The 25,272-nt window shown below is 42.2% G+C and overlaps 1 protein-coding gene across 3 annotated transcripts in view; it reads right to left on the bottom strand.

Annotated features, from left to right (window-relative positions):
• LOC120049234 (Kv channel-interacting protein 4-like) overlaps positions 1-25,272 on the bottom strand; it is a 182,568-nt gene that overhangs the window by 6,228 nt on the left and 151,068 nt on the right. For all 3 annotated transcript variants that reach the window (XM_038995471.1, XM_038995470.1, XM_038995469.1), the window contains exons 2-4: positions 18,455-18,579; positions 6,332-6,401; positions 452-522 (exon numbers count right to left, since the gene is read on the bottom strand). In XM_038995471.1, the coding sequence (XP_038851399.1) occupies positions 452-522; positions 6,332-6,401; positions 18,455-18,579 (266 nt within the window). The remainder of the gene's footprint in view (positions 1-451; positions 523-6,331; positions 6,402-18,454; positions 18,580-25,272) is intronic.

The raw sequence follows: 25,272 nt of genomic DNA, 5'->3' as shown, positions 1-25,272 counted from the left end.
ATTTTCTTTTTGGTTTTAATTTCAGGTTAGGATTAAGCATAAGGTTAGCAGTGTGGTTAGGTTTAAAATCTGATTTTAAGAAGATACATTGTAGAAATAGGCAGGGTTTATAACTTTGCCACTTGCCCAGATAGTGACGACCAGAAACATCGCTAGACAAACACAGTCCTCTCTCGCTAGGTGCACAATTAAAATTACACTCAAGAATCACCCTAAAATATTGTTTTTGATGTGATTTTTGCATTAACATGGACTCAGAACATCCAATTGTCTTGTTTATGTAATGAAAAATATATATTTTGTGAGTTAAAAACTGGGGGGTGGGGGTGGAGGTGATGCTGGGGCTGCTGTGGTGCAGCCAGCATGGCTGAAATGAGCCTAATTTAATTCCCAGTCCGTCACTGGATGTCAGTCAAAGGAATAGGATCTGAAGAAGGATACACAAGCTTACCTCAAAACTCACAGATCCATCTTTATCCGTGTCAAACGCGTTGAACAGAAAATGTGCATACATCGACGCGTCTGAAATGAGAGACACACAGCCTCGGTCAAACATAGTAATGACCAGTCACAGCCTCAATTTAGACCGAAGATACGGTGGTTCCAACTAGACATTTTCAAATGTTTTTGCTCCTTTGTTCAACATAAAAATCCATCCTAAGTACACAGAAAACAGAGTATGAAAGAGTTTGGATTCATTTTTCTTTCTTGTTTTCACAGTTGCAGGCCTTTAAGTGAGATGTGTTATCGCTCCCTTTCATTCTCACTGCAAGAATAACAAAGCTGCATCTTCACACATGTTGTGGTTGGAACGGAGGTAAACCTCAAATATCTTCAGGCAGCATAAACAGAAGCGCGCGTGCGTGCGTGTGTGTGCGTGTGTGCGTGTGTGTGTGTGTGTGTGTGTGTGTGTTTGCGGTAAAGATGGAAGTGTCAGTCTTGAGTTTCTTTTGTTGAGCTGTATAATACAGATGTTAGTCCACCAAACACAAGGTACCCAGGGACACTATCAGAAAGGGCTCCAGCTAGTGTCAGCTAGTGTCTACCCATATCCTCAGAGTTCACACAGAGTTTGGTCTCTCTTTCTGTAATGAAGAACAACCAAAGCCATATATTTATATGGTTATGGAGACATCATATAAAAGTGAATTGGGGGACACATTCACCAGTGTTGTTCGTCATTTGTCTTATTTGATACAGTGTCTTATAGGGGGCTTTTTAAAAACATCATGTGTGAATTAGAACCTGGGGAGAACTTCAGAGTAGAAAAATATTACCTCTGGGCAGTGTGAACTCTAAATGAACTGAATATCGATATGCCATAGAAAGTCCAGGCGCTTATTTCCAAGAACCCAAACCCCTCTTTTTCCAGGTAGACCAATTCCAATGACCCAATTCCACTGGATAATCAAAAGCAAAAGCACATTTGGTCCGGGCAAAGGAAAACCTCATTATAAAATGGGCTAAGCATTTTTCACCCCCTATTCCTAGTCAGTAAGGGATGGGTCATTCTTGAATTGTATTGGTAAATGCTGTCCCTTGACTTTGAGACAATGAAAAAACACTTAAAATGGAAAATGTATTTTGTCATTTATTTAACTGTTATTTAATAAGAAAACATATGTAAGTCCTTTATACTGCAAAATATCTATTTGTATGCATTGTAGAAACTACTGGGGGCTAGCAAATTGGCTTGTCCCACTGGTGACGTGTTTTGTGGATTAAGAGATATCTATTATTTTGAATGCTATATAGTGAACAAAATTATTTCATATTTTATACATCAATAAAATCAATGAGTGTCACGCCCTGGCCTTAGTTATCTTTGTTCTCTTTATTATTTTGGTTAGGTCAGGGTGTGACGAGGGTGGTTTGTATGTTTTTTTGTCTCGTCTAGGGTGTTTGTACTGTCTAGGGGTTTGTTGTAGATTTATGGGGTTGGGTTCATTATAGGTGGTTATGTAAGTCTATGGTTGCCTAGATTGGTTCTCAATTAGAGGCAGGTGTTTATCGTTGTCTCTGATTGGGAACCATATTTAGGCAGCCATGTTCTTTGGGTATTTTGTGGGTGATTGTTCCTGTGTCAGTGTTTGTGCCACACGGGACTGTTTCGGTTTGTTCACGTTTATTGTTTTTGTATTTGTGTTCATGTTCAGTTTTCCCTATTAAAACATGGACACCTACCACGCTGCGTATTGGTCCGATCCTTGCTACACCTCTTCAGAGGAAGAAGAGGATGACAGCCGTTACAATGAGTATTAAAATAGCTTTTTTTATTAATAGTATAATGTCTGTCCCTCAGATTTTCAAGGTGTTAACACCAATGATATAAAACTCTCATTACAAAGATATACAAGGACCTAGCTTGAGCACTCCCTCCAGTGGAAAACTGTTATTGTGGGAGGGGTCTATATTAAAGACAATTATTAGCTAATAACACCCTTTTAGTATGTCATACATTTTAGGATTTCTTTGATAATTTGGTGTCTAAATCCAGTGTCACTTGGTGTTACTCAATTTAAATCAAGGGAAATAACATTGTGAGAAAAATGATTAATCATATCTCTTTAGTAAATTATGTTTAAAGGTTTGATGACCTTAGATTTGAGAATTTGTGGCCTCCATTTCAGAAATTCCTCGTTTACCAAAAATGTCTCATTGGTGTTACCATCATTGGTGTTACTACTCCTACTGGTGGCACAATGTTATCATAATGATAAACATAATTTAAAGTCATTAAGCTACCATATTAGTTGATTTAGAATGGGAAGAAGTACCCAAATACATTTTAAATAAAAAAATGAAAAATGAAGTGAATTTTCCACAATGTCTTGCCCAAACGCCACCGTAATTTAAGAACGACCCGGATAAAACAGCAAAAACGAAAGAAAAACATGAAACAGTCTTCAGATATAATGGCGCCGGAGGAGATGGCTGCCATTTTACGGTCTCCTAACCAATTGTGCGATTGTGTGGTTTTTTTTGCGTTATTTGCAACTTATTTTGTACATAATGTTTCTGCCACCGTCTCTTATGACCGAAAAGAGCTTCTAGATATCAGGACAGCGATTACTCACTGGACAAAGATGTTTTCTTTAACGAATCGGACGTGAAGGATCTACTTCAGACACCCGACAAGGCCCAATTCCCTGTGATTTGCATGAGAAAGAGACTGAGATATCGGGGACGTAGGTTGGGGTGCCTTGTAAGGATCCGACGGCGAGTGGGTAATCTGCCTCTACCATCAGTCCTATTAGCCAACATACAATCATTGGTTAACAAAATAGATGAGCTACGATCACGAATATCCTACCAACGGGACATTAAGAACTGTAATATCTTAAGTTTCACCGAGTCGTGGCTGAACGACAACATGAATAACGTACAGCTGGCGGGGTTTACCCTGCATCGGCAAGGTAGAACAGCCGCCTCCGGTAAGACAAGGGGTGGCGGTCTGTGTATATTTGTAAACAACAGCTGTTGCATGAAATCTAATAGTAAGGAAGTCCTGAGGTGTTTCTGGCCTGAGGTAGAGTATCTCATGATAAGCTGTTGACAACACTATTACCAAGAGAGTTTTCATCTATATTTTTCATAGCTGTCTATTTACCACCACAAACCGAAGCTGGCACTAAGTCCGAACTCAATGAGCTGTATAAGGCCATAAGCAAACAGGAAAACGCCAATCCAGAGGCAGCGCTCCTAGTGGCAGGGGACTTTAATGCAGGGAAACTTAAATCTGTTTAAACGAATTACTACCAGCATGTTAATGTGCAACCAGAGGAAAAAAAGACCACCTTTACTCCAAACACAGAGACGCGTACAAAGCTCTCCCTCGCCGTCCATTTGGCAAATCTGACCATATATCCTCCTGATTCCTGTACGTGACTGTACGTACATACCCCAACCAGAAGCCATGGATTACAGGCAACATCCGCACTGAGCTAAAGGGTAGAGCTGCCGCTTTCAAGGACCGAGACTCTAACCCAGATGCTTATAAGAAATCCCGCTATGCCCTCCGACCAACCATCAAACAGGCAAAGCGTCAATACAGGACTAAGATTGAATAGTATTACACCGGCTCCGACGCTCGTCGGATGTTGCAGGGCCTGCAAACTATTACAGATTACAAAGGGAAGCACAGCCGTGAGCTGCCCAGTGACACCAGCCTACCAGACAAGCTAAATTATTTCTATGCTCGCTTCGAGGCAAACAACACTGAAGCAGACATGAGAGCATCACTTGTTCCGGACAACTGTGTGATCACGCTCTCCGTAGCCGATGTGAGTAAGACCTTTATACAGGTCAACATTCACAAGGCCGCAGGGCCAGACGGATTACCAGGACGTGTACTCCGAGCATGCGCTGACCAATTGGCAAGTGTATTTTCAACCTGTCCCTGACTGAGTCTGTAATACCAACATGTTTCAAGCAGACAATCATAGTCCCTGTGCACAATAACACTAAGGTAACCTGCCTAAATGACTACCGACCCATAGCACTCACGTCTGTAGCAATGAAGTGCTTTGAAAAGCTGGTCATGGCTCACATCAACACCATTATCCCAGAAACCCTAGACCCACTCCAATTTGCATACCGCCCCAACAGATCCACAGATGATGCAATCTCTATTGCACTCCACACTTCCCTTTCCCACCTGGACAAAAGGATCACCTATGTGAGGATGCTATTCATTGACTACAGCTCAGCGTTCAACACCATAGTGCCCTCAAAGCTCATCACTAAGGTAAGGACCCTGGGACTAAACACATCCCTCTGCAACTGGATCCTGGACTTCCTGACATGCCGCCCCCAGGTGGTAAGGGTAGATAACAACATATCTGCCACGCTGATCCTCAACACGGGGGCCCCCCAGGGGTGCGTGCTCAGTCCCCTCCTGTACTCCCTGTTCACTCATGACTGCACACCATCATTAAGTTTGCCGACGACACAACAGTGGTAGGGCTGATCGGCAACAACGATGAGACAGCCTATAGGGACGAGGTCAGAGACCTGGCCGTGTGGTGCCAGGATAACAACCTCTCCTTCAACGTGATCAAGACAAAAGAGATGATTGTGGACTACAGGAAAAGGAGGACCGAGCACATCCCCATTCTCATCGACGGGGCTGTAGTGGAGCAGATTGAGAGCTTCAAGTTCCTTGGTGTCCACATCACCAACAAAATATAATGGTTCAAACACACCAAGACAGTCGTGAAGAGGGCACGACAAAGCCTATTCCCCCTCAGGAGACTGAAAAGATTTGGCATGGGTCCTCAGATCCTCAAAAAGTTCTACAGCTTCACCACCAAGAGCATCCTGACTGGTTGCATCACTGCCTGGTATGGCAACTGCTCGGCCTCTGACCGCAAGCCACTACTGAGGGTAGTGCATACGGCCTAGTACATCACTGGGGCCAAGCTTCCCGTGTCAGAGGAAGGCCCTAAAAATTGTCAAAGACTCCAGTCACCCTAGTCATAGACTGTTCTCTCTGCTACCGCATAGCAAGCGGTACCGGAGCGCCAAGTCTAGGTCCAAAAGGGTTCCAGCTTCTACCCCCCCAAGACATAAGACTCCTGAATAGCTAATCAAATGGCTACCCAGACTAATTTGCATTGTCCCCCCCACCTCTCTTTTACGCTGCTGCTACTCTCTGTTTATTATCTTTGCATAGTCACTTTTACTCTACCTACATATACATATTACCTCAATTACCTTGACTAACCAATGCCCCCGCTCATTGACTTTGTACCGGTACCCCCTGTATGTAGCCTTGCTACTGTTATTTTACTGCTGCTATTTAATTATTTGTTATTTATCTATTTTTTACTCACCATTTATTTTTCTTAACTGCATTGTTGGCTTGTAAAGTAAGCATTTCATTAAGTTCTACACTTAGTGACAAATAAAATTAGATTTGATTTGATTTCCATTTTGTAATGCGATATTCTTCTATTCCTTCTCATTACCTTTTCTAACCTTTTTTGTCTGCCTCCTATGCCTAAAATGGAGACATTGCTCGAGATAATTAATCAAGTTGATTACAGAATGCAGTAAAAGAGTTGAAAAGAAACAAGAACCTCCAGCTGATCTAGAAGCTTCCCCAACCAGGGTCGTGTTCAATAGGTAAGAAACAGAAAGTGTTTTGAAACGGAAAACAACCAAACTTTTTGGAGAAGTTTAAGTAGTACATTCTCTGTTTCAAAGCCTTTTTCTCCCATTTTGTGCATATTGAACACAACCCAGGGTTAAATATTTCAGCCCTAAAGCAGTATGGATGGTGGGAGCCATTTGTCAAGCAGAACAATTCTCACCAGATGTGTCAACATACCTCCCTGTGGGAAGAACTGGGAGTAGATGACTTTGAAGGTGTCCTCATTGACCACGCCACTAGGGCACTCCTGCAAAGGAAAAAGGAAATATCATTCCATAATTCATTAGAAATCTTAATGTTTTGAGGGTATACAGTGTGTTTACATTTACATTGTTTACAAACACTGGACTAAAACAAGCTTATATTTTGGGCTCATGAGGCTTTTCTAAGTTATATTCTTCAAGAATCAATGGGTATCTATCATTCATTTATATGTCCAAAAATGGATGTAGCAACTAAGGACTGTAGCTTTAAAGGTTTCTCAATTAAAACATGTTTTCAAAAGGCTAGTTGATTTGAACAGAGGGTCTTTTCTTCAGGCCAACAAGGTATTCCCAGTTTGCCTCTAGAAAACCTCTGACAACCTCCTATGCTGCAAGACGTGATAAAAAGCAATCCTTTCTACTGATGTGAAAAGGACCGCCGTAGCCTTTCATTGGCACGATACAGTTGATTCAGCTTTCCACTGTATATGAGGAGAAACTATACATAAAAGGCTCTGATTTCATTCAGTGCTTTGGAGTAAAAAGTAAATGGCCCATTCAATGTTGTCCAAATCCAAGAATAAAGGAAAATGCAAGCCAAGCTCCGACCAATTTCTCATCCAAGGCCTTTTTAAAGCTACCAAGCTGTAGACGTCTGGCCCCATTCATAAACCTAAGAGACACTTATATGAGTACTCTTATGCAACTTTTCAAAAGCCAGTCTTTTCAGAAAAAGAAACATCCAGAGAAGAGTGTTGTTAGCGCATAACCTCAGCATTGAGATGTGTTGGAGGCGGGGAAGCCTTGTTTTCATTATCGACTTATTACCAGCCAGCATTCACACGGCCCGGCTATTCAATTTTGGGAGTGCGTTTTTCACCACAGGGGAAAATATTTCACCCGTGCTGACAATCTCTCAACCCAAAGGTATGAGGGAATAGACTACCCACATTTTCAATACAAGAATCGACCCTTAGACAAGGCAATATGGGGTTGCAGGAATTCATAAGAGAGACTATATCAAGGTGAGGTGATACATAAAAACATTGGTTGACATTCTCTTTTTACACAATTCATGCATTTGGACAGTGGTTTTCTTGATTTACAGTAAATGGGACCCGGGATGCCAGGATACTGTAGGTGGGGGGGGGCAAACGCTTGAAAGTGAAAAAGAAAATATATACATAAGCTATGTGAAGGTAAGAACATTATGCTGTTACTATGCCTTATTGGGTTGTGTTTTCTAAACCTTCCCTATATGAAACTATGAAAAGCTTCAACCAGATAAAACATACACTTTCATAGCCCTCGCATACAGTACTGAAAGAGGGCCAAAAGTCAAATGAAACCAAAAAACAATAAGAGTTTATGAAACATGTTTCCTGCAAATACACTGGCAATCTGTGGGAAGTGTTTTTCACATAATTGCAAAGAACTACAGTATGGCTTGCATATCAGATGCATTTGGCTGGCCATTATCAACCTTTCATTTTTAGTAGTTGCTCTTATCCAGAGCAATGTACAGGAGGAACTAGGGTTTAAGTGACTTGCTCAAGGGCACATCAACACATTTTACACCTAGTCGGCTCGGGGATTCAAACCAGCAACCTTTCGATTACTGGCCCAACACTCTTAACCACTAGGCTACCTGCTGCCCACGCCCTTGAGTGAGCGTGGGGAAAAGTGTATCGACCATTATACCCAAAAGGGAAACAGGAAAATACAGAGGGCTTTTAAAATGGTGTCCTTTGAGAGAAAAATGAGGCTTGGCTCCTTCCTCAAGTCAAAGAGCTATACAGTATCCTGCCCTTGTCTGCTAAATAGAAATCTATAATGTTTGACATTGAAGCCCTTAAGAATTGTATTAGCCTATCATGTAGGCTTCTGGAGCTAGCCTTTAGGTAATAGAGCTAACTTTTCATACAGAGTAGAATACTGAGAAAAAAAAATCCATTTTGGTTTAGAAATCCACCAAGGACACCGTCTAAAAAGATCAATCATTGACATGAATAATTTGTTGTTAAACAATGAACAGTAGCGTACACTTCCATTTTTATCTTGCCTCTGTACAAGACAGAACTAGAATATACATCTTGCAATGCATGCACATACATACAATATCATTACTTGTGTCTGATTTTGTAATCAGAAGGACATGAATGGATTCCCAGCTCAAGACACCATATTTACATTGTAGTCATTTAGCAGACGCTCTTAGACCACAGCAACTTACAGGAGAAATTAGGGTTACGTGTCTTGCTCAAGGGCACATTGGCAGATTTTTCCCTTAGTTGGCTTGGGGATTCAAACCAGCAACCTTTCTGTTACTGGCCCAACGCTCTTAACCACTAGGCTACCTGCCGCTCATTAAGGTCTCACCAACCCCCTGTTGGGCTGCTGATAACAATGATAACACTTAAGCTATGTGCTTCGAAAACATTCACAGCTCACAATGTAACAAACCTTTGTCTCCGTAAAAGGTGCAAGATGAACGGCAGGCATGTGGGGATGGTTCCTTATATAGCCTCTAGCAGGGTTACTAAAGTACTATTTGAGAAAGTCCAGTCACACAAATTTCCTAGTTAGCAAAGTACCGGGTGAATATTGTCTTTTATCGGCGTAGTAACAAACCACCACCTCACAACTCATGCAACCCCAAACTGTCTACTGTATATAATACCATACATCTCCCACTGTTTGGAAACGGATGACCATTGTGAAATAATGATGGGCAAAAAAGGGAAGGCCACTAAATAAATGAAACATGGGACTGAGCAATGTTGAAATAATCCATCAAGTTGAACGGTGTAAAGACTACATAAAGTAGTGGTTGTAGTAGCTTTCCAGGTTGGTCTCTTATGGTTATGAATGAGTATTCATTTACTGAGGCAACACCTTTCATTGCTATGGTGGCACTGAGGCGCAATAGCCCAAAACAACAATGAAAAAATTTGATAGAAACAAAATTTACTTAAATGATCGTGTTGCAAACTGAATGAACTTGACACAAACACAATTAACTTAGCACAAACAAAATGCTAATTGGCCACAAAAGGTCACTTAATGATAGTCGACACAAATATTTACAACATTTGTAGAACTTGTACATGCATGCAAAACTGTATACAACTCCAAGGGAGAGAGTGAAGGGTGATAATTGTGTGGGCCACAGCTGTTGTTTCGATATTTGTGGGTGAGGACCAACTACATAAACACAGCTGGTAGGTGGCACCCTTAGACTTTAAGAGCAGGGCTGCATGCCTTGTCAAGTAGAAAATCACATTAACACCAGCAGACTTTTGATCAGCACACACGTTTGTGTGTATGAGTGTCAATGTGTTTCCCCACTGAGCTAAAGCCTACCACGAGTATTCAAGTTTCAGGCAATAATTTTCCTCAAATAACATCTAAAACTCCTCAGAACCTTGCACAACAGGCGCAAGATCAAGAGAGGTTTGAGTTGTAAAAGTTTGCACCAAAGTTACCAGTGAGTGCGCTCCAGGCATACTGTAACTTTACACCTCAGTGTCTACTCAATTGTCTCAGATGGTCTCTGATATGACCGAGTCTGCAGAAGAGAGATGGAGGAACAGTTTACCCTGGGTGGGTAGGGTAGTAAGTACCCCGGGACCCACGTGTTTGGGTCCCCAGATGGCTCATGGTTTTGGGGGAACGAGGGGAAAAGCTAGATCTTTGTTGTTTCATAAACCCCTTTTAATATCCTGTGATTAGCTTAGGTCAAGAAGACCCTCGATTTACCCGGAAAGCAGGCGAGAACACAAAGTTTGAATTAAGTTTGTGTCCAGTTTTTCCTTTGGCTGTTTTGTGACCTGATTCTGTCACAAGTTAAGTGTAAGGGAGCTATGAAGGGTGTTGTGGTGTTAACATCTTACCCCTCTGAGGATTGTCTTACTAGGATATACTGGGTATACAGTCCACCGCTTATTCTGTCTGTATAAGCTTGATCTAGTCCTGGCTTTAAAAGTGATGTGTTGGGAATTGTAGGTTACACAATGAGGGTGTCAAAGTAATAATTATCACATATACAGTGCCTTCAGAAAGTATTCATACCCCTTGACTTATTACACATTTTATTGTGTTACAGCCTGAATTCAAAATTGATTAAATAGTATATTTTTCTCACCCATCGCCACACAATACCCCATAATGACGAAGTAAAAACATGTTTTAAGATTTTTTTTTGCTAATTTAATGAAAATGAAATACAGAAATATCGAATTTACATAAGTATTCACACCCCTGAGTCAATACATTTTAGAATCACCTTTGACAGCGATTACAGCTGTGAGTCTTTCTGGGTAAGTCTCTAAGAGCCTTTGCACACCTGGATTGAACAATATTTCCACATTATTCTTTTAAAAATTCTTCAAGCTGTGTCAAGTTGGTAGATGATTATTGCCACACAGCCATTTTCAAGTCTTGCCATAGATTAAAGCCGATTTAAGTTTAAACTGTAACTACGCCACTCGGGAGCATTCACTGTCTTCTTGGTAAGCAACTCCAGTGTATATTTGGCCTTGTGCTTTAGGTTATTGTCCTGCTGAAAGGAAAATGTGTCTCCCAGTGTCTGTTGGAAAGCAGACTGAACCAGGTTTTCCTCTAGGATTTTGCCTGTGGTTAGCTCTACTCCTTCTCTTTTTATCCTAAAATACTCCCTAGTCCCTGTCGATGACAAGCATACCCATAACATGATGCAGCCACCACCATGCTTGAAAATATGAAGAGTGGTACATAGTGATGTCTTGTGTTGGATTTGCCCAAACATAACACTTCATATTCAGGACATAAAATGTATTTCTTTGCCACATTTTTTGCAGTTTTACTTCAGTGCCTTAATGGGAAAAAAATTGCACAGCCTTCCTTCTTTCACACTTAGGCTTCCTTCGTTCACTCTGTTCTTTAGGTTAGTATTGTGGAGTAACTACAATGTTGTTGATCCATCCTCAGTTTCCTCCTATCACAGCCATTACACTCTGTAACTGTTTTTAGTCACCATTGGCTTCATGGTGAAATCCCTGAGCGGTTTCCTTCCTCTCCAGCAACTGAGTTAGGAAAGATGTCTTTATCTTGTAGTGACTGGGTGTATTGATACACCATCAAAAGTGTAATTAATAACTTCACCATGCTCAAAGGGATATTCAATGTCAGCTTTTTTTACCCATCTACCAATAGCTGCCCTTCTTTGCGTAGCACGCGCTCCAGCAGGTATATCTCACTGGTCATCCCCAAAGCCAACACCTCCTTTGGCCGCCTTTCCTTCCAGTTCTCTGCTGCCAATGACTGGAACGAATTGCAAAAATCGCTGAAGTTGGAGACTTCTTCCCTCACTAACTTTAAGCATCAGCTATCTGAGCAGCTTACCGATCGCTGCAGCTGTACACAGCCCATCCAATCTACCTACCTCATCCCCATATTGTTTTTATTTACTTTTTTGCACACCAGTATTTCTACTTGCACATCATCATCTGCACATCTATCACTCCAGTGTTAATTTGCTAAATTGTAATTACTTCGTCTCTATGGCCTATTTATGGCCTTACCTTTTCACTCCATTTGCACACACTGTATATAGACTTTTTCTATTGTGTTATTGACTCTACGTTTGTTTATTCCATGTGTAACTCTGTGTTGTTGTTTGTGTCGCACTGCTTTGCTTCATCTTCGCTAGGTCGCAGTTGTTAATGAGAACTTGTTCTCAACTGGCTTACCTGGTTAAATAAAGGTGAAATAAATAAAAATTATCATAATAATATTGGAAAACCTCCATGGTCTTTGTGGTTGAATATGTGTTTGAAATTCACTGCTCGTCTGAGGGACTTTACAGATAATTGTATGTGTGGGGTACATAGATGAGGTAGTTATTCAGAAATCATGTTAAACACTATTCTTGCACACAGAGTGAGTCCAACTTATTATGTGACTTTAAGCACATTTTTATCTCCTTAACTTATTTAGGCTTGCCACTCAAGACATTTCAGCTTTTTCTTTTTAAAGAATTTGTAAACATTTCTAGAAACATAATTCCACTTTGACATTATGGGGAATTGTGTGTAGGCCAGTGACACAACATTTAATCCATTTAATTTCAGGCTGTAACAACCAAATATGGAAAAAGTGTGAATACTTTCTGAAGGCACTGTATTTTACAAATGCATAATCATGGATATTGCAGTAATTCTAATATACTATACCTCAGATATTTGTTTGTCAGACAATCTCCATATAAGCTATTACACTAAACAAATATATAAACGCAACATGTAAAGTGTTGGTCCCATGTTTCATGAGCTGAAAATCCCTGAATTTCCATACACACAAAAAAGCTTATTTCTCTAAAATTGTGTGCACAAATTGGTTAAACAGCAAGATATCCTTTGCCAAGATATCAAGAAGCTGATTAAACAGCACTATCATTACACAGATGCATCTTGTGCTGGGGACAATAAAGGCCACTCTAAAATGTGATTTTTTTTCACACAACACAATGCCACAGATGTCTCAAGTTTTGAGGGAGCGTGCAATTGGCATGCTGACTGCAGGAATGCCCACCAGAGCTGTTGCCAGATAATTTAATATTAATTCCTCTACCATAAGCCACCTCCAACATCGCTTAAGAGTTAAGAGAATTTGGCATTATGTCCAACCGGCCTCACAACTACGTGTATGGCGTTGTGTGGGTGAACGGTTTGCTGATGTCAACGTTGTGAACAGAGTGCCCCATGGTGGCGGTGGGGTTATGGAATGGGCAGGTATAAGCTACGGACAACGTACACAATTGCATTTAGCGATGACAATTTGAATGCACAGAGATACCGTGACAAGATCCTGAGGCTCATTGTGGTGCTATTCATCCGCCGCCATCACCTCATGTTTTAGCATGAGAATGCACTGCCCCATGGCGCAAGGATCTGTACATAATTCCTGGAAGCTGAAAATGTCCCAGTTCTTCCATGGCATGCATACTCCGTGTTGAATCAACTTCAAACCTAATCACTAAACCAATCAAGGTGTCTGTTGTACAGACACAAAGTTCGACGTAGACAATATTTATTTGGAGCCTTTGTTGTTTCGCAAAGCTAGTGCTAATTAAAACAGTGTTTTGTGTTCTTGTCAACCCTCCCATCCCCTCCACACTGCTTGTTCACGCTGCATGAGGCCATATAGAGTACAGTAATTACGCTCAGAATGGTTACAGTACGTTGCGACATTAAACTGCTTCCCTTATTTCAGCCCTATTGTCTGCCAATCAAAATATGGTTGTGAGTCGCGCAGAGTGGAAATGCAGTGTGTTCACACTATCCTTGAAACCCCAGAGACTGTTGCGAGGTTACAGATGTCAACACTAATTGGCAAAGTAATGAAGAATGGCTGGGTCCCAAACAAAGAAACGTCCTACCGCTGCCCTTTATACAGTGCAGTGAGTCGCTCTAGCACATTTGAGGAGGCCAGATGAAAGAAATGTGTATAGAGATTCACTAATATTGCTTTAATTTATCCAGTCCCTCCAGAGTGATGAAGGCAAGTCGACAAGGGCAGGGAGAATGTGGGAAGTTTTCCGTTTGGAATCAAGCCAATTGACTAAAATGTAAGCCACCACCCAAACAATAACATCTTCACTTCAGATCACACAACACGCAACAGATTGCTACATGTTTTTCTTTTCACTGAGAACATAGATTTCACACTGCACCTAAAGTTGTTAAGAGCTCGATTTAGAGGAGAGGGTTTGATCAAGGCCAGCGAAGACAGGTAAAGTGGTCAAGCCTGCTGAAAGAGACAGCTAAAATGTTTTCTGTATTGATTCCATCAAAACGCAGGGGCTAGAGAACCCGCAAAAACGGCCACTTACATTCCGTGAGGTGAGGTCAAGTTCATCTCGATCATGGTGACATAAATCTCACTGAGACCAGAGAGCTCATCTCAATTTTGGGGAGAATGGAAACCTCTAAAGCCAATAGAAAAATGTCCAGTGAATGTTGTCAGCATGTTGGTGTGCTGATATGATTGGTCTGTCAATCAATATCAAAATAGAGTAAAATCTCACAAAATTGTTACTCTATGACAGTGCACTTCTCTACATATGGGTTTGAATGGGTCTGAGATGACTCAATGTATCTGTATTCATTTGATAAACTTGTGAAATGAACTCATCCATGAGAAGAAAATCATAACTAATTTGTGGAATGCAAAACCCAGCCGCACGTGAAATTCCTTATGACTCATCTCGTCAAGGTCGGGGAAGGAAGTGTATGTGGAAAATCAAGCTACTGACTGAGAAGTTTTAACAGCGGCATCTCCACTGATGTATTTTAAAGTGTCATAATCTGAGGTGGCAATCTGATGCCCCATGCCGATGCCCTGGCTCTGAAATCCTGAGCAGTGTGGAAGAATTGGTCAGACGTGAGGAGATTGGGTTGCTGTTGTCAGGAGTCTGGGATGATGTCGGCAATGCGAGAAACAACCTTCATACCGCGTCTGACCATAAAGCCGAGCCAATATCATTGAACATGCAAGACCAAATGTCACCTTAAAACAGTCTTAGCGAAAGAGGAGAGAAAACAAAAAGCTCTAGAGGTAGGGGAAGGGGTCTTAAAAATGTTTTGATGGGAGATTCCATAGGGACAAGGTGTCAGGGGACTACATGGTGACAATTAAGAGCCGCCTCAGGCATTAGAGAACTTATCAGCCCTTATTTCCAGTCTCCTGTGGTGAAGGGCTAATGGGTAGACTTCCCCTATGCGCATCACAGGGTCTCTGGGTAGTGTCCACCGGGACCAGGGCCACTCGGGATGCGGGTGTCATAGGCCGTGGGCCTACCCATTTGTCACCAGACAATTTGGGTCAAGTTAATTCTGGGTCATCTCATTACAGTTCTTAACAGAGGTGACAAAGACCTTTTTATTGTACACTTGCCGCTCTAAAGAACTTTGTGTGACCTGATTGTTCGTTAGTCATTAGATAGTATATAGAATGCATTTGAGGTGTGACCTAATTGTTCCTTGAGTACTCATCCTTGAGTATTCTCGAGTGAGGTACACTACATGGCCTAAAGTATGTGGACACGTACTCATCGAACCTCTCATTCCAAAATCATGGGCATTAATATGGAATTGGTCACCCCTTTGGTGCTATAACAGCGTCCACTCTTCTGGGAAGGCTTTCCACTAGATGTTGGAACGTTGCTGCGGGGACTTGCTTCCATTTAGCCACAAAAGCATTAGTGAGGTCGGGCACTGATGTTGGGCGATTAGGCCTGGCTCGCAATTGGACTACCAATTCATCCCAAAGGTGTTTGATGGGATCGAGGTCAGGGCTCAGTGCAGGCCAGTCAAATTCTTCCACACCAATCTCAGCAAACCATTTCTGGATGGACCTTGCTTTGTGCAAGGGGGAATTGTCATGCTGAAACAGGAAACGTCCATCCCCAAACTAGAATGTCATTGTAGCTGTAGCGTTAAGATTTTCCATCACTGGAACTAAGGGTCCTAGCCAGAACCAGGAAAAACAGCCCCAGAAAATTATTCCTCCTCCACCAAACTTTACAGTTGGCACTATGCATTAGGGCAGGTTGCGTTCTCCTGGCAACCGCCAAACCCAGTTTTGTCTGTCAGACTGCTAGATGGTGAAGCGTGATTCATCACTCCAGAGAACGCGTTTCCACTGCTCCAGTGTCCAATGGTGGCGAGCCAACGCTCTGGATAACATAAAAACAGTTCTGCTAGGGCGAGTAAAATGGTCAGAGTGAACGGTTCTCTCATTTGTGTTAGCTTGTGTGCTTGACTGCTGATGTTAGGTCAGCATGCTCGGATCAACCCTACTCCTCGGCCAGAGCGTCCAGTGTGCTCTATGAACGCTCCGAGAGCAAAACGCTCCGAATTTACGAACGGACAATCTGACAACGTTCTGAGTTTACGAACACCCAGAGCACACTGGCACTCCAGATGACATTTATGAACACACCCATAGTATAAACCAGCCTTTAGTCTTGAAATCTTTGGTTGTTTAATACATGGCCTCACATGTGAATCCTTAAAGAGATGGGTGGGGCTAAAGCTTAAGAGGGTGTGAACGATGCTGAATGGGTGTAGACAAAGAAGAGCTCTCCAGTAGGTGTACCAAAACATTCCAAGGGCCATGTCTCAAAAATGAGGTTACAAGTTTATCAACTTTCAAAGCATAATTACTTTCCCATTGTTCCTCAAATATAGTGTATGATATACCATATACCAAGTCTCTACTTTAATAAACTGTCAAAAAAAATACAAAATCTAAATTTGCAACATAAGACGGATTCGAGCCCGGTCGGTCACATACAGTTGAAGTCGGAAGTTTACATACACCTTAGCCAAATACACTTAAACTCACCTTTTCACAATTCCTGACATTTAATCCTAGTAAAAATTCCCTGTCTTAGGTCAGTTAGGATCACCACTTTATTTTAAGAATGTGAAACGTCAGAATAATAGTAGAGAGAATGATTTATTTCAGCTTTTATTTCTTTCATCACATTCCCAGTGGGTCAGAAATTTACATACACTCAATTAGTATTTGGTAGCATTGTCTTTAAATGGTTTAACTTGGGTCAAACGTTTTGGGTAGCCTTCCACAAGCTTCCCACAATAAGTTGGGTGAATTTTGGTCCATTCCTGCTGACAGAGCAGGTGTAACTGAGTCAGGTTTGAAGGCCTCCTTGCTCGCACACGCTTTTTCAGTTCTGCCCACACATTTCGATAGGATTGAGGTTAGGGCTTTGTGATGGCCACTCCAATACCTTGACTTTGTTGTCCTTAAGCCATTTTGCCACAACTTTGGAAGTATGCTTGGCATCATTGTCCATAAGGAAACGCATTTGCGACCAAGCTTTAACTTCCTAACTGATGTCTTGAGATGTTGATTCAATATATCCACATTATTTTCTTTCTTCATGGTGCCATCTATTTTGTGAAGTGCACCAGTCCCTCCTGCAGAAAAGCACCCCCACAACATGATGCTGAAACCCCCGTGCTTCACGTTTGGGATGGTATTCTTCGGCTTGCAAGCCTCCCCCTTTTTCCTCCAAACATAACGATAATTATGGCCAAACAGTTCCATTTTTGTTAAATCAGACCAGAGGACATTTCTCCAAAAAGTATGATCTTTGTTCCAATGCGCAGTTGCAAACCGTAGTCTGGCTTTTTTATGGCGGTTTTGGAAGAGTGGCTTCTTCCTTGCTGAGCGGCCTTTCAGGTTATGTCGATATAGGACTCGTTTTACTGTGGATATAGATACATATGTAGCCGTTTCCTCCAGCATCTTCACAAGGTCCTTTGCTGTTGTTCTGGGATTTATTAGCACTTTTCGCACCAAATTACGTTCATCTCTAGGAGACACGTCTCCTTCCTGAGCGGTATGACGGCTGCGTGGTCCCATGGTGTTTATACTTGCGTACTATTGTTTGTACAGATGAACGTGGTACCTTCAGGCGTTTGGAAATTGCTCCCAAGTATGAACCAGACTTGTGTATTCTTGGCTGATTTATTTTGATTTTCCCTTGATGTCAAGCAAAGAGGCACTGAGTTTGAAGGTAGGCCTTGAAATACATCCACAGGTACACCTCCAATTAACTCAAATGATGTCAATTAGCCTATCAGAAGCTTCTAAAGCCATGACCTCATGTTCTGGAATTTTCCAAGCTGTTTAATGGCACAGTCAACTTAGTATGTAAACTTCTGACCCACTGGAATTGTGATACAGTGAATTATTTGTGAAATAATCTGTCTGTTGCCAAAACTATAGTTTGTTAACAAGAAATTTGTGGAGTGGTTGAAAAACGAGTTTTAAAGACTCCAACCTAAGTGTATGTAAACTTCCCGACTTCAACTGTATGTACAATGTGGACCCAGAGGAAAGCACTTAAAATTATTAATTAAAACACTTGTTTCCAAAGTGGTCCTCAATGGTAAGAACGGTCTAAGAATGGAAACACGAGTCTGACTACATGTATATTTGGAGGAGGACATTTACGGAGAGACAGAAAAGAGACAATGCATGTTCTCTTAATGGCATTTTGGATGCGTGGTTCAACTGGCCCACTTACGTTCTTGAAGCCTCGGTAGAGGATCTGCAGCTCCTTGCGGTTGAAGCGAGTCAGGGCCTCAAGTTGCTCCAGGCCCTCGGGGCGATGGCGGACGGCTGAAAGCTCCAACTCATCCTCCACGCTGTCTGGAGAGGAGGAAGAAGGAGTGAGACATTCAGAAGCTGAAGACAACTGGCTACATTTCACCCATAAGAGAAAGGAGTCTGTGCTGTCCTTATAAACTCAGCAAAAAAATTAACGTCCCTTTTTCAGGACCCTGTCCTTCAAAGATAATTCGTAAAAATCCAAACAACTTTACAGATCTTCATTGTAAAGGGTTTAAACACTGTTTCCCATGCATGTTCAATGAACCATAAACAATTAATGAACATGCACCTGTGGAACGGTCGTTAAGACACTAACAGCTTACAGACTGTAGGCAATTAAGGTCACAGTTATGAAAACGTAGGACACTAAAGAGGCCTTTCTACTGACTCTGAAAAACAAAACAAAAAAGATGCCCAGGGTCCCTGCTCATCTGTGTGAACGTGCCTTAGGCATGCTGCCATGAGGCATGAGGAATGTAGATGTGGCCAGGACAATAAATTGCAATGCCCGTACTGTGAGACGCCTAAGACAGTGCTACAGGACGGTCAGTTGAGAGTCCTCGCAGTGGCAGACCACGTGTAACAACACCTGCACAGGATCAGTACATCCAAACATCACAACTGCGGGACAGGTACAGGATGGCAACAACAACTGCCCGAGTTACACCAGGAACGCACAATCTCTCCATCAGTGCTCAGACTGTCCGCAATAGGCTGAGAGAGGCTGGACTGGGGGCTTGTAGGCCTGTTGTAAGGCAGGTCCTCACCAGACATCAGATGCAACAACGTCGACTATGGGCACAAACCCACCATCGCTGGACCAGACAGGACTGGCAAAAAGTGCTCTTTACTGACGAGTCCCGGTTTTGTCTCACCAGGGGTGATGGTCGGATTCACATTTATCGTCGAAGGAATGAGTGTTACACACGAGGCCTGTACTCTGGAGCGGGATCGATTTGGAGGTGGAGGGTCCGTCATGGTCTGGGGCGGTGTGTCACAGCATCATCGGACTAAGCTTGTTGTCATTGCAGGCAATCTCAACGCTGTGTGTTACAGGGAAGACATCCTCTTCCCTCATGTGGTACCCTTCCTGCAGGCTCATCCTGACATGACCCTCCAGCATGACAATGCCACCATCCATACTGCTCGTTCTGTGCATGATTTCCTGCAAGACAGGAATGTCAGTGTTCTGCCATGGCCAGTGAAGAGCCCGGATCTCAATCCCATTGAGCACGTCTGGGACCTGTTGGATCAGAGGGTGAGGGCTAGGGCCATTCCCCCCAGAAATTTCCGGGAACTTGCAAGTCCCTTGGTGGAAGAGTGGGGTAACATCTCACAGCAAGAACTGACAAATCTGGTGCAGTCCATGAGGAGGAGATGCACTGCAGTACTTAATACAGCTGGTGGCCACCAGATACTGACTGTTACTTTTGATTTTGAACCCCCTTTGTTCAGGGTCACATTATTCCATTTCTGTTAGTCACATGTCTGTGGAACTTGTTCAGTTTATGTCTCAGTTGTTGAGTTTATTTCAGTCAGTTGTGCCACAAAGATCACACAACCCTGAATCACCCTCTAAGCACAGAGATTAGAAGTGTGTAGTTTATACTACCCATGTTAATCAAATAATTGAGAAGAAACACTAGTTCTCTATCTATTAAACCATCGCTTTTTATAGCAGCAGCAGGGTTAATGGGACTACGATTTAAATGTCAAACAGTTCTTCTAAACATGGTAACTCTGGATCCTTAAGTGCTGCGGTTATTATCCAGCCACAGTTACGCAGGGCACGTGTCCAGCAGCCCCCGAACTCCAGGGGGCCTCCAACCATATTATATGATTTTTATTTTGAGGGGTTGTGGGCCCCCCAGATAGCATATGATAGCAAAAATATTTATAATTGCAGGAAATGTGCTGTAAAACTGTAAGATTCTCACTCAGCCTCGTGGCAAAATGTGTAGAATAACAGGAAATGTGCTTTAAATCTGCAAAATATTCTCATAGCCTCATGACAAAACGTATAGAATAGAAATGTTTTCAACACAATTGCAGGAAGTTTGCCATTTACCTAAAACAAAATCTGTTTTCATAAAGGAGGTCGGTGCCCGAGGCCCCAAATGCAGTAGTCCGTTTCTGTGGGGAAAGCATACCATGTAGTCCCCACTTAAATGCAGTGGCTTTAATATGACTGTTCTGAACCAACTATCCACCATAGTCAGCCAAAGGAGACTTTAGCCAAAATTAAATGTTGTACAATTACAGCACAGGAGCAAATACACACATTTGTATCACCCCTGTTGCTAATGAAATCCAATGAATATGCCATTCACGCAAAGGACACAAATGGTTTAAAGGCCTACAAATAATTGAATTTCAGCCCCACAGTATCAGTCTCAGGAGAGTAAGAATATAGGCTAGTAGCGTGCCGTCATTGTCAGTTTAGCCATATTCACTTGATGATCATTACAATTTGACATTATTTGACATTAGGCTTAAGGGTCAGCTTCAAGCACACTTCAAAGCCAACCAATCAAGGAACCTCTTTTCTTTTCACATCCTCCCCTTGTCCCTTCATTAGAAAACCTTACATGGCAAAACGGTTGCCGGTGTCCCGATCTCTCCTATGAAATATCACGGCAGCGAGGTAATTAGTGTTAGAGACCTAAGAACACAGCCCCTCTGGCAAAGAGCCTCCTCAAGATGAGGCTGCTGAACCCTGAGAAACACTTTAATGGGCCTGTAATGATGACACCCGCCGTCTCGGCCCTGTCACCGCTAGCGGTTGTCCTCGGAGCTAAGCGCTTGACTCGTCACACCCACACACACACACACACACACACACACACACACACACACACACACACACACACACACACACACACACACACACACACACACACCTGAGATATGACAGCATCTCGCCAACCCTCATTAGCCTAAAAGACCACGTCTCCTCTCAGTCCTTGATTAACCTGCCAAAATGGAGCTGGGCCCCAAAAGGGTGGGTGTGTATCTACAAGCATGGGATGGGTAAGTGAAGACACACCATTTGTTTCGGAGTCTGAGTTTCCCTACGATGCTGGTGAAAATCCTATGCTCACTCTCCAAAATAATACAATATCTAGTGGTCCTATTCATAAAGCTAACGTAAACATGCTTACCCTTCTCGTGATGCTGAATCAATTACTGCCGTCACTCACACTGTCAAGTCAATGTCCTGTCCACTGAGTGTGTTGGTGCTCCACAAAGTGAGGTAAGACACTGCGTGAGAGGTGATTCATCAAAAGAGTGCAATGGAGTCGGCCTCTGCATGTCGCTGGTTAAATTATTAAAGAAAGTTCTATCCAAAGGCACTATTTGCAATGGCTTATATTTATTCATTTTTGTTTTGTTCCTCAAACTTGTACTTTTTTACACACACAGGGACAGTCACATCAACCAGACAACCCAGATGAATGATTCACCAGTTTCTACTGACTCATAGTTATGACATCATCATAGTCAGCGTTTCAATTACTGTTTATCCAATGGACAATAAAGTCCCCCCCCCCCAGATATATTGCAAACAGGTGGGTTGTAGCATCAGACCTAACCCAGTGCATTGACATCTTCCATATTGACATTTGCATGTCTTTTGTCATGCACCTTCTCTTCACTCTTTGAAGTTTGAATATTATTTGAAATGGGAGGGATTAGACTTTGATTTTAGGTCCCACATTTTTGTAGAAGGTAAAGTAGGTATTATGTCTCTTCAAAAATGTTTCCTTGCAATTGGTGCCAGTGGCCAGCCACAGAAGACGAGGGCATCAGCGAGCAGACAGAGAAGCAGTGACTGGCCTGCGGTTTCTGTCAAAAACCACACTGACTGTACTACAGTACAGGGTTGGGGTCAATTCGAAATGAAGGCAGTCAATTCAGGAAGTGATTTGAATTTAAACATTTAAAATAATAAAACATTTTGAAATAAATAACTTGTACTTTACAGTTTATTGAGAATGTATTGAAAGTATACACCTTTTTTTCAACTATTGAATTGAAATTTCAGTTTACACCCTGAATAGACTGAATTGACCCCAGAGAGAAGGGAGGAAGGATAACAGTTAGGGGGAAAGAGAGATAAAGAGAGTGTGAAAGACTTGCTTTGGCTACTGGTAGATGACTTTTTGGCAGAGGAGCAATGAAAGAGCTTCATGAGCCGAGCTCTGACGCCGCGCCTGTGGTCGTTCTGGGGGCAGACGTAACCTAGGAGATACAGCATGGTGAGTGTCACAGTTACCAGGGCAACTGGTGGCTGCAATGCATGCTGGGAGACAAAGTGAATGGGGAAGGGAGATGAGTGCAAGCAGTGGAGATCAGTTACTGTCACAAAGAATTCTCAGGACAACAACACTGGAGTGCATTTACCTGCAATGTGAAAACATTTAGATTCATCACTCATGTATTATTAAAGGGAAATTAAATCTCAGATCTGAGCAAAAAATATCATCAAAGTGGACGCATCTCATGTCAGCCATTATGACCAAGCCTAGGCAGCTTGGTCTCACCATTAATTCGGTAAAATATTGTTGTTTGAAATTGGCTTTCAAATGTAAAAGACATTAAAATGCAAAAACGATTCACTTCAGTATGGCAGCCAATGCTGATACATTCAGTACCTACAACCGAGATGCAACTCTCAGCAGTAATCTTGGCCTGCTAGTGTAAGGCCTGCTCCATGAACCCAGTCATTATGTTACATGACTTATTAATATACTGTAATATCGTGGCACTGGGTCATCACCATAAGAGGGGCTTTTAATATTATCTGGAGCATGTGACCTTAGGTCAGACAGCAATCCAATACCTCATCATCTATCAAACTCATTTCACACACAGTCAAGCGTATTGCTTTACAAACTCCCAGGGGTCCATGTTGTGCCTGCCACTGTGAGCAATATTATACATGACTGCAACAGCATTGTGTGTCAACACAATATCCATCTCAAGAGGATAAAATGCTCAACCTTTATGATCGCTATAGCGTGTAATACATTTTGTAGAAAAAAATTATATTTAAATAACACATTTTAGGGGACATCTCCAACAAGCGCTAAAGTTGTTTCTACCTTCTTGCCAAAGTGAAAAAATTAATTCTGCAGGCCTTTAAGGCTAGCGTGGGCGTAAAAAAAGCTCACGAATGCGGTGTCGTTCATCACTCACTCGTAATTACAAGACGGCTTTGATGTCTGGTATAAAGAATAAAGGCAGTGACAGAATACGCTGTGTGTTTGTGAGGAAGGCACAGTGAGGAGTCCAGACACACTGACAGCCACTAGATGGGAACTCTATAAAGTGGAGAAAGAGGCTTCACTTTACTTGGGACTTGTTCAGTGGCTGGCTACATTTAGCAGATGTCATATGTCTACGTAGAGCTGACTACGGTCTAACACAGCGGTATATGCGATGGAAGCCAACATGATGATATACAATGTAGAAAATATACATATAGATTCTCTGACAAATGACATGAATCTAGTTTCTTCTTCGAGACAATATCCATCCAGGCCAATAACCAATGTGTGAGACACAATATCCTCCTCCTCTAGCATGATGTCAGGACAATCTTCTGGACCATCAGGTCAGATGTTGTCATCCATTCTTGTTGCCACACTGATACACCCTGCTGCTGAGTGGCAAGGAAATCGGTATGTGTCCTCGGCAAAGATACAAAAAGCTTTGGAGAGCAGACATTTATGTGGAATCATTAAGGTAGTGCAGTGACACTAGCCTTTAGTAGCTCCACTAAGAGCTGAAGGGAATAGCCCATGTCAAGTAATTCATGTGACAACTCTGGCCAGTATTGAAAGTCAAAGACAATATTTGTCTGAAGTGAATGCCCAACTTATACAAATCCATACTTGCATGTTTCGTTATTTTCTGGAGCTGCGCGGTACGCTGCTTAGGGCCCGGCTTGAGAAATGGCAGACAGCAAGCACTGTTATTCTAAGTGGAATTAATGTAGGCCCTGAGTGACACGGCCCTTAATGCAGCCAGTGTTTCTGGATGAATACTTGCCCTTTGTTTCATAATGGACTAAATGGATGTGATATGTCATAATGTAGGAGACAGCTTCGACTGAGCTAGCAGGCGTCACAGTGACTGCTTCCTTACCACAGCTCCTGCTCCAGTGAATTGTCGTGCCAAGTTTGTCGTGCGACATATTAATCATAAGCAAAGGTCCAATGTTGTTGTCCTGACCAACGCTTTGTGGGACTACGGACAAACTGGGGACCCACCATTTTTGAAATCACAACACAGCATAAAATCACAACATGCACACTGCTGTCATGTCATACTTTTGCCTTCTGCAAAGAAGGGAACACAACTGTGGCACAGCTAGTTCTCAAAATGGTTGCCCTATTCCTAAGGGACCACGTGTTGCTGACTTTTTTCAGTACACATAGTACATTATTTTGCTGACAAAAAGGTCCCTCATCTAGCTTATCTTGTAAAGTAGCAGCAGTTTATTCCTGCAGCTCATTTCTTACATGGTAAGCAGACGTTGGCCGCGTTCGAAATCTGTCTTGCCTACTAATAATTACAAAAACGACTTACTGTGTACTAGTCATACTACACTGAACAAAAGTATAAATGCAACATGTAAAGTGTTGGTCCCATGTTTCATGGGCTGAAATAAAAGATCCCAGCATTTTTCAATATGCACAAAAATATAATTTCTCTAAAATGTTTGGC

Source organism: Salvelinus namaycush, chromosome 6 (genome assembly GCF_016432855.1).
Source record: "Salvelinus namaycush isolate Seneca chromosome 6, SaNama_1.0, whole genome shotgun sequence".
NCBI lineage: Eukaryota > Metazoa > Chordata > Actinopteri > Salmoniformes > Salmonidae > Salvelinus > Salvelinus namaycush.
Note: the sequence above shows the minus strand (reverse complement) of the source record. Positions and strands in the feature narration are given on the sequence as shown.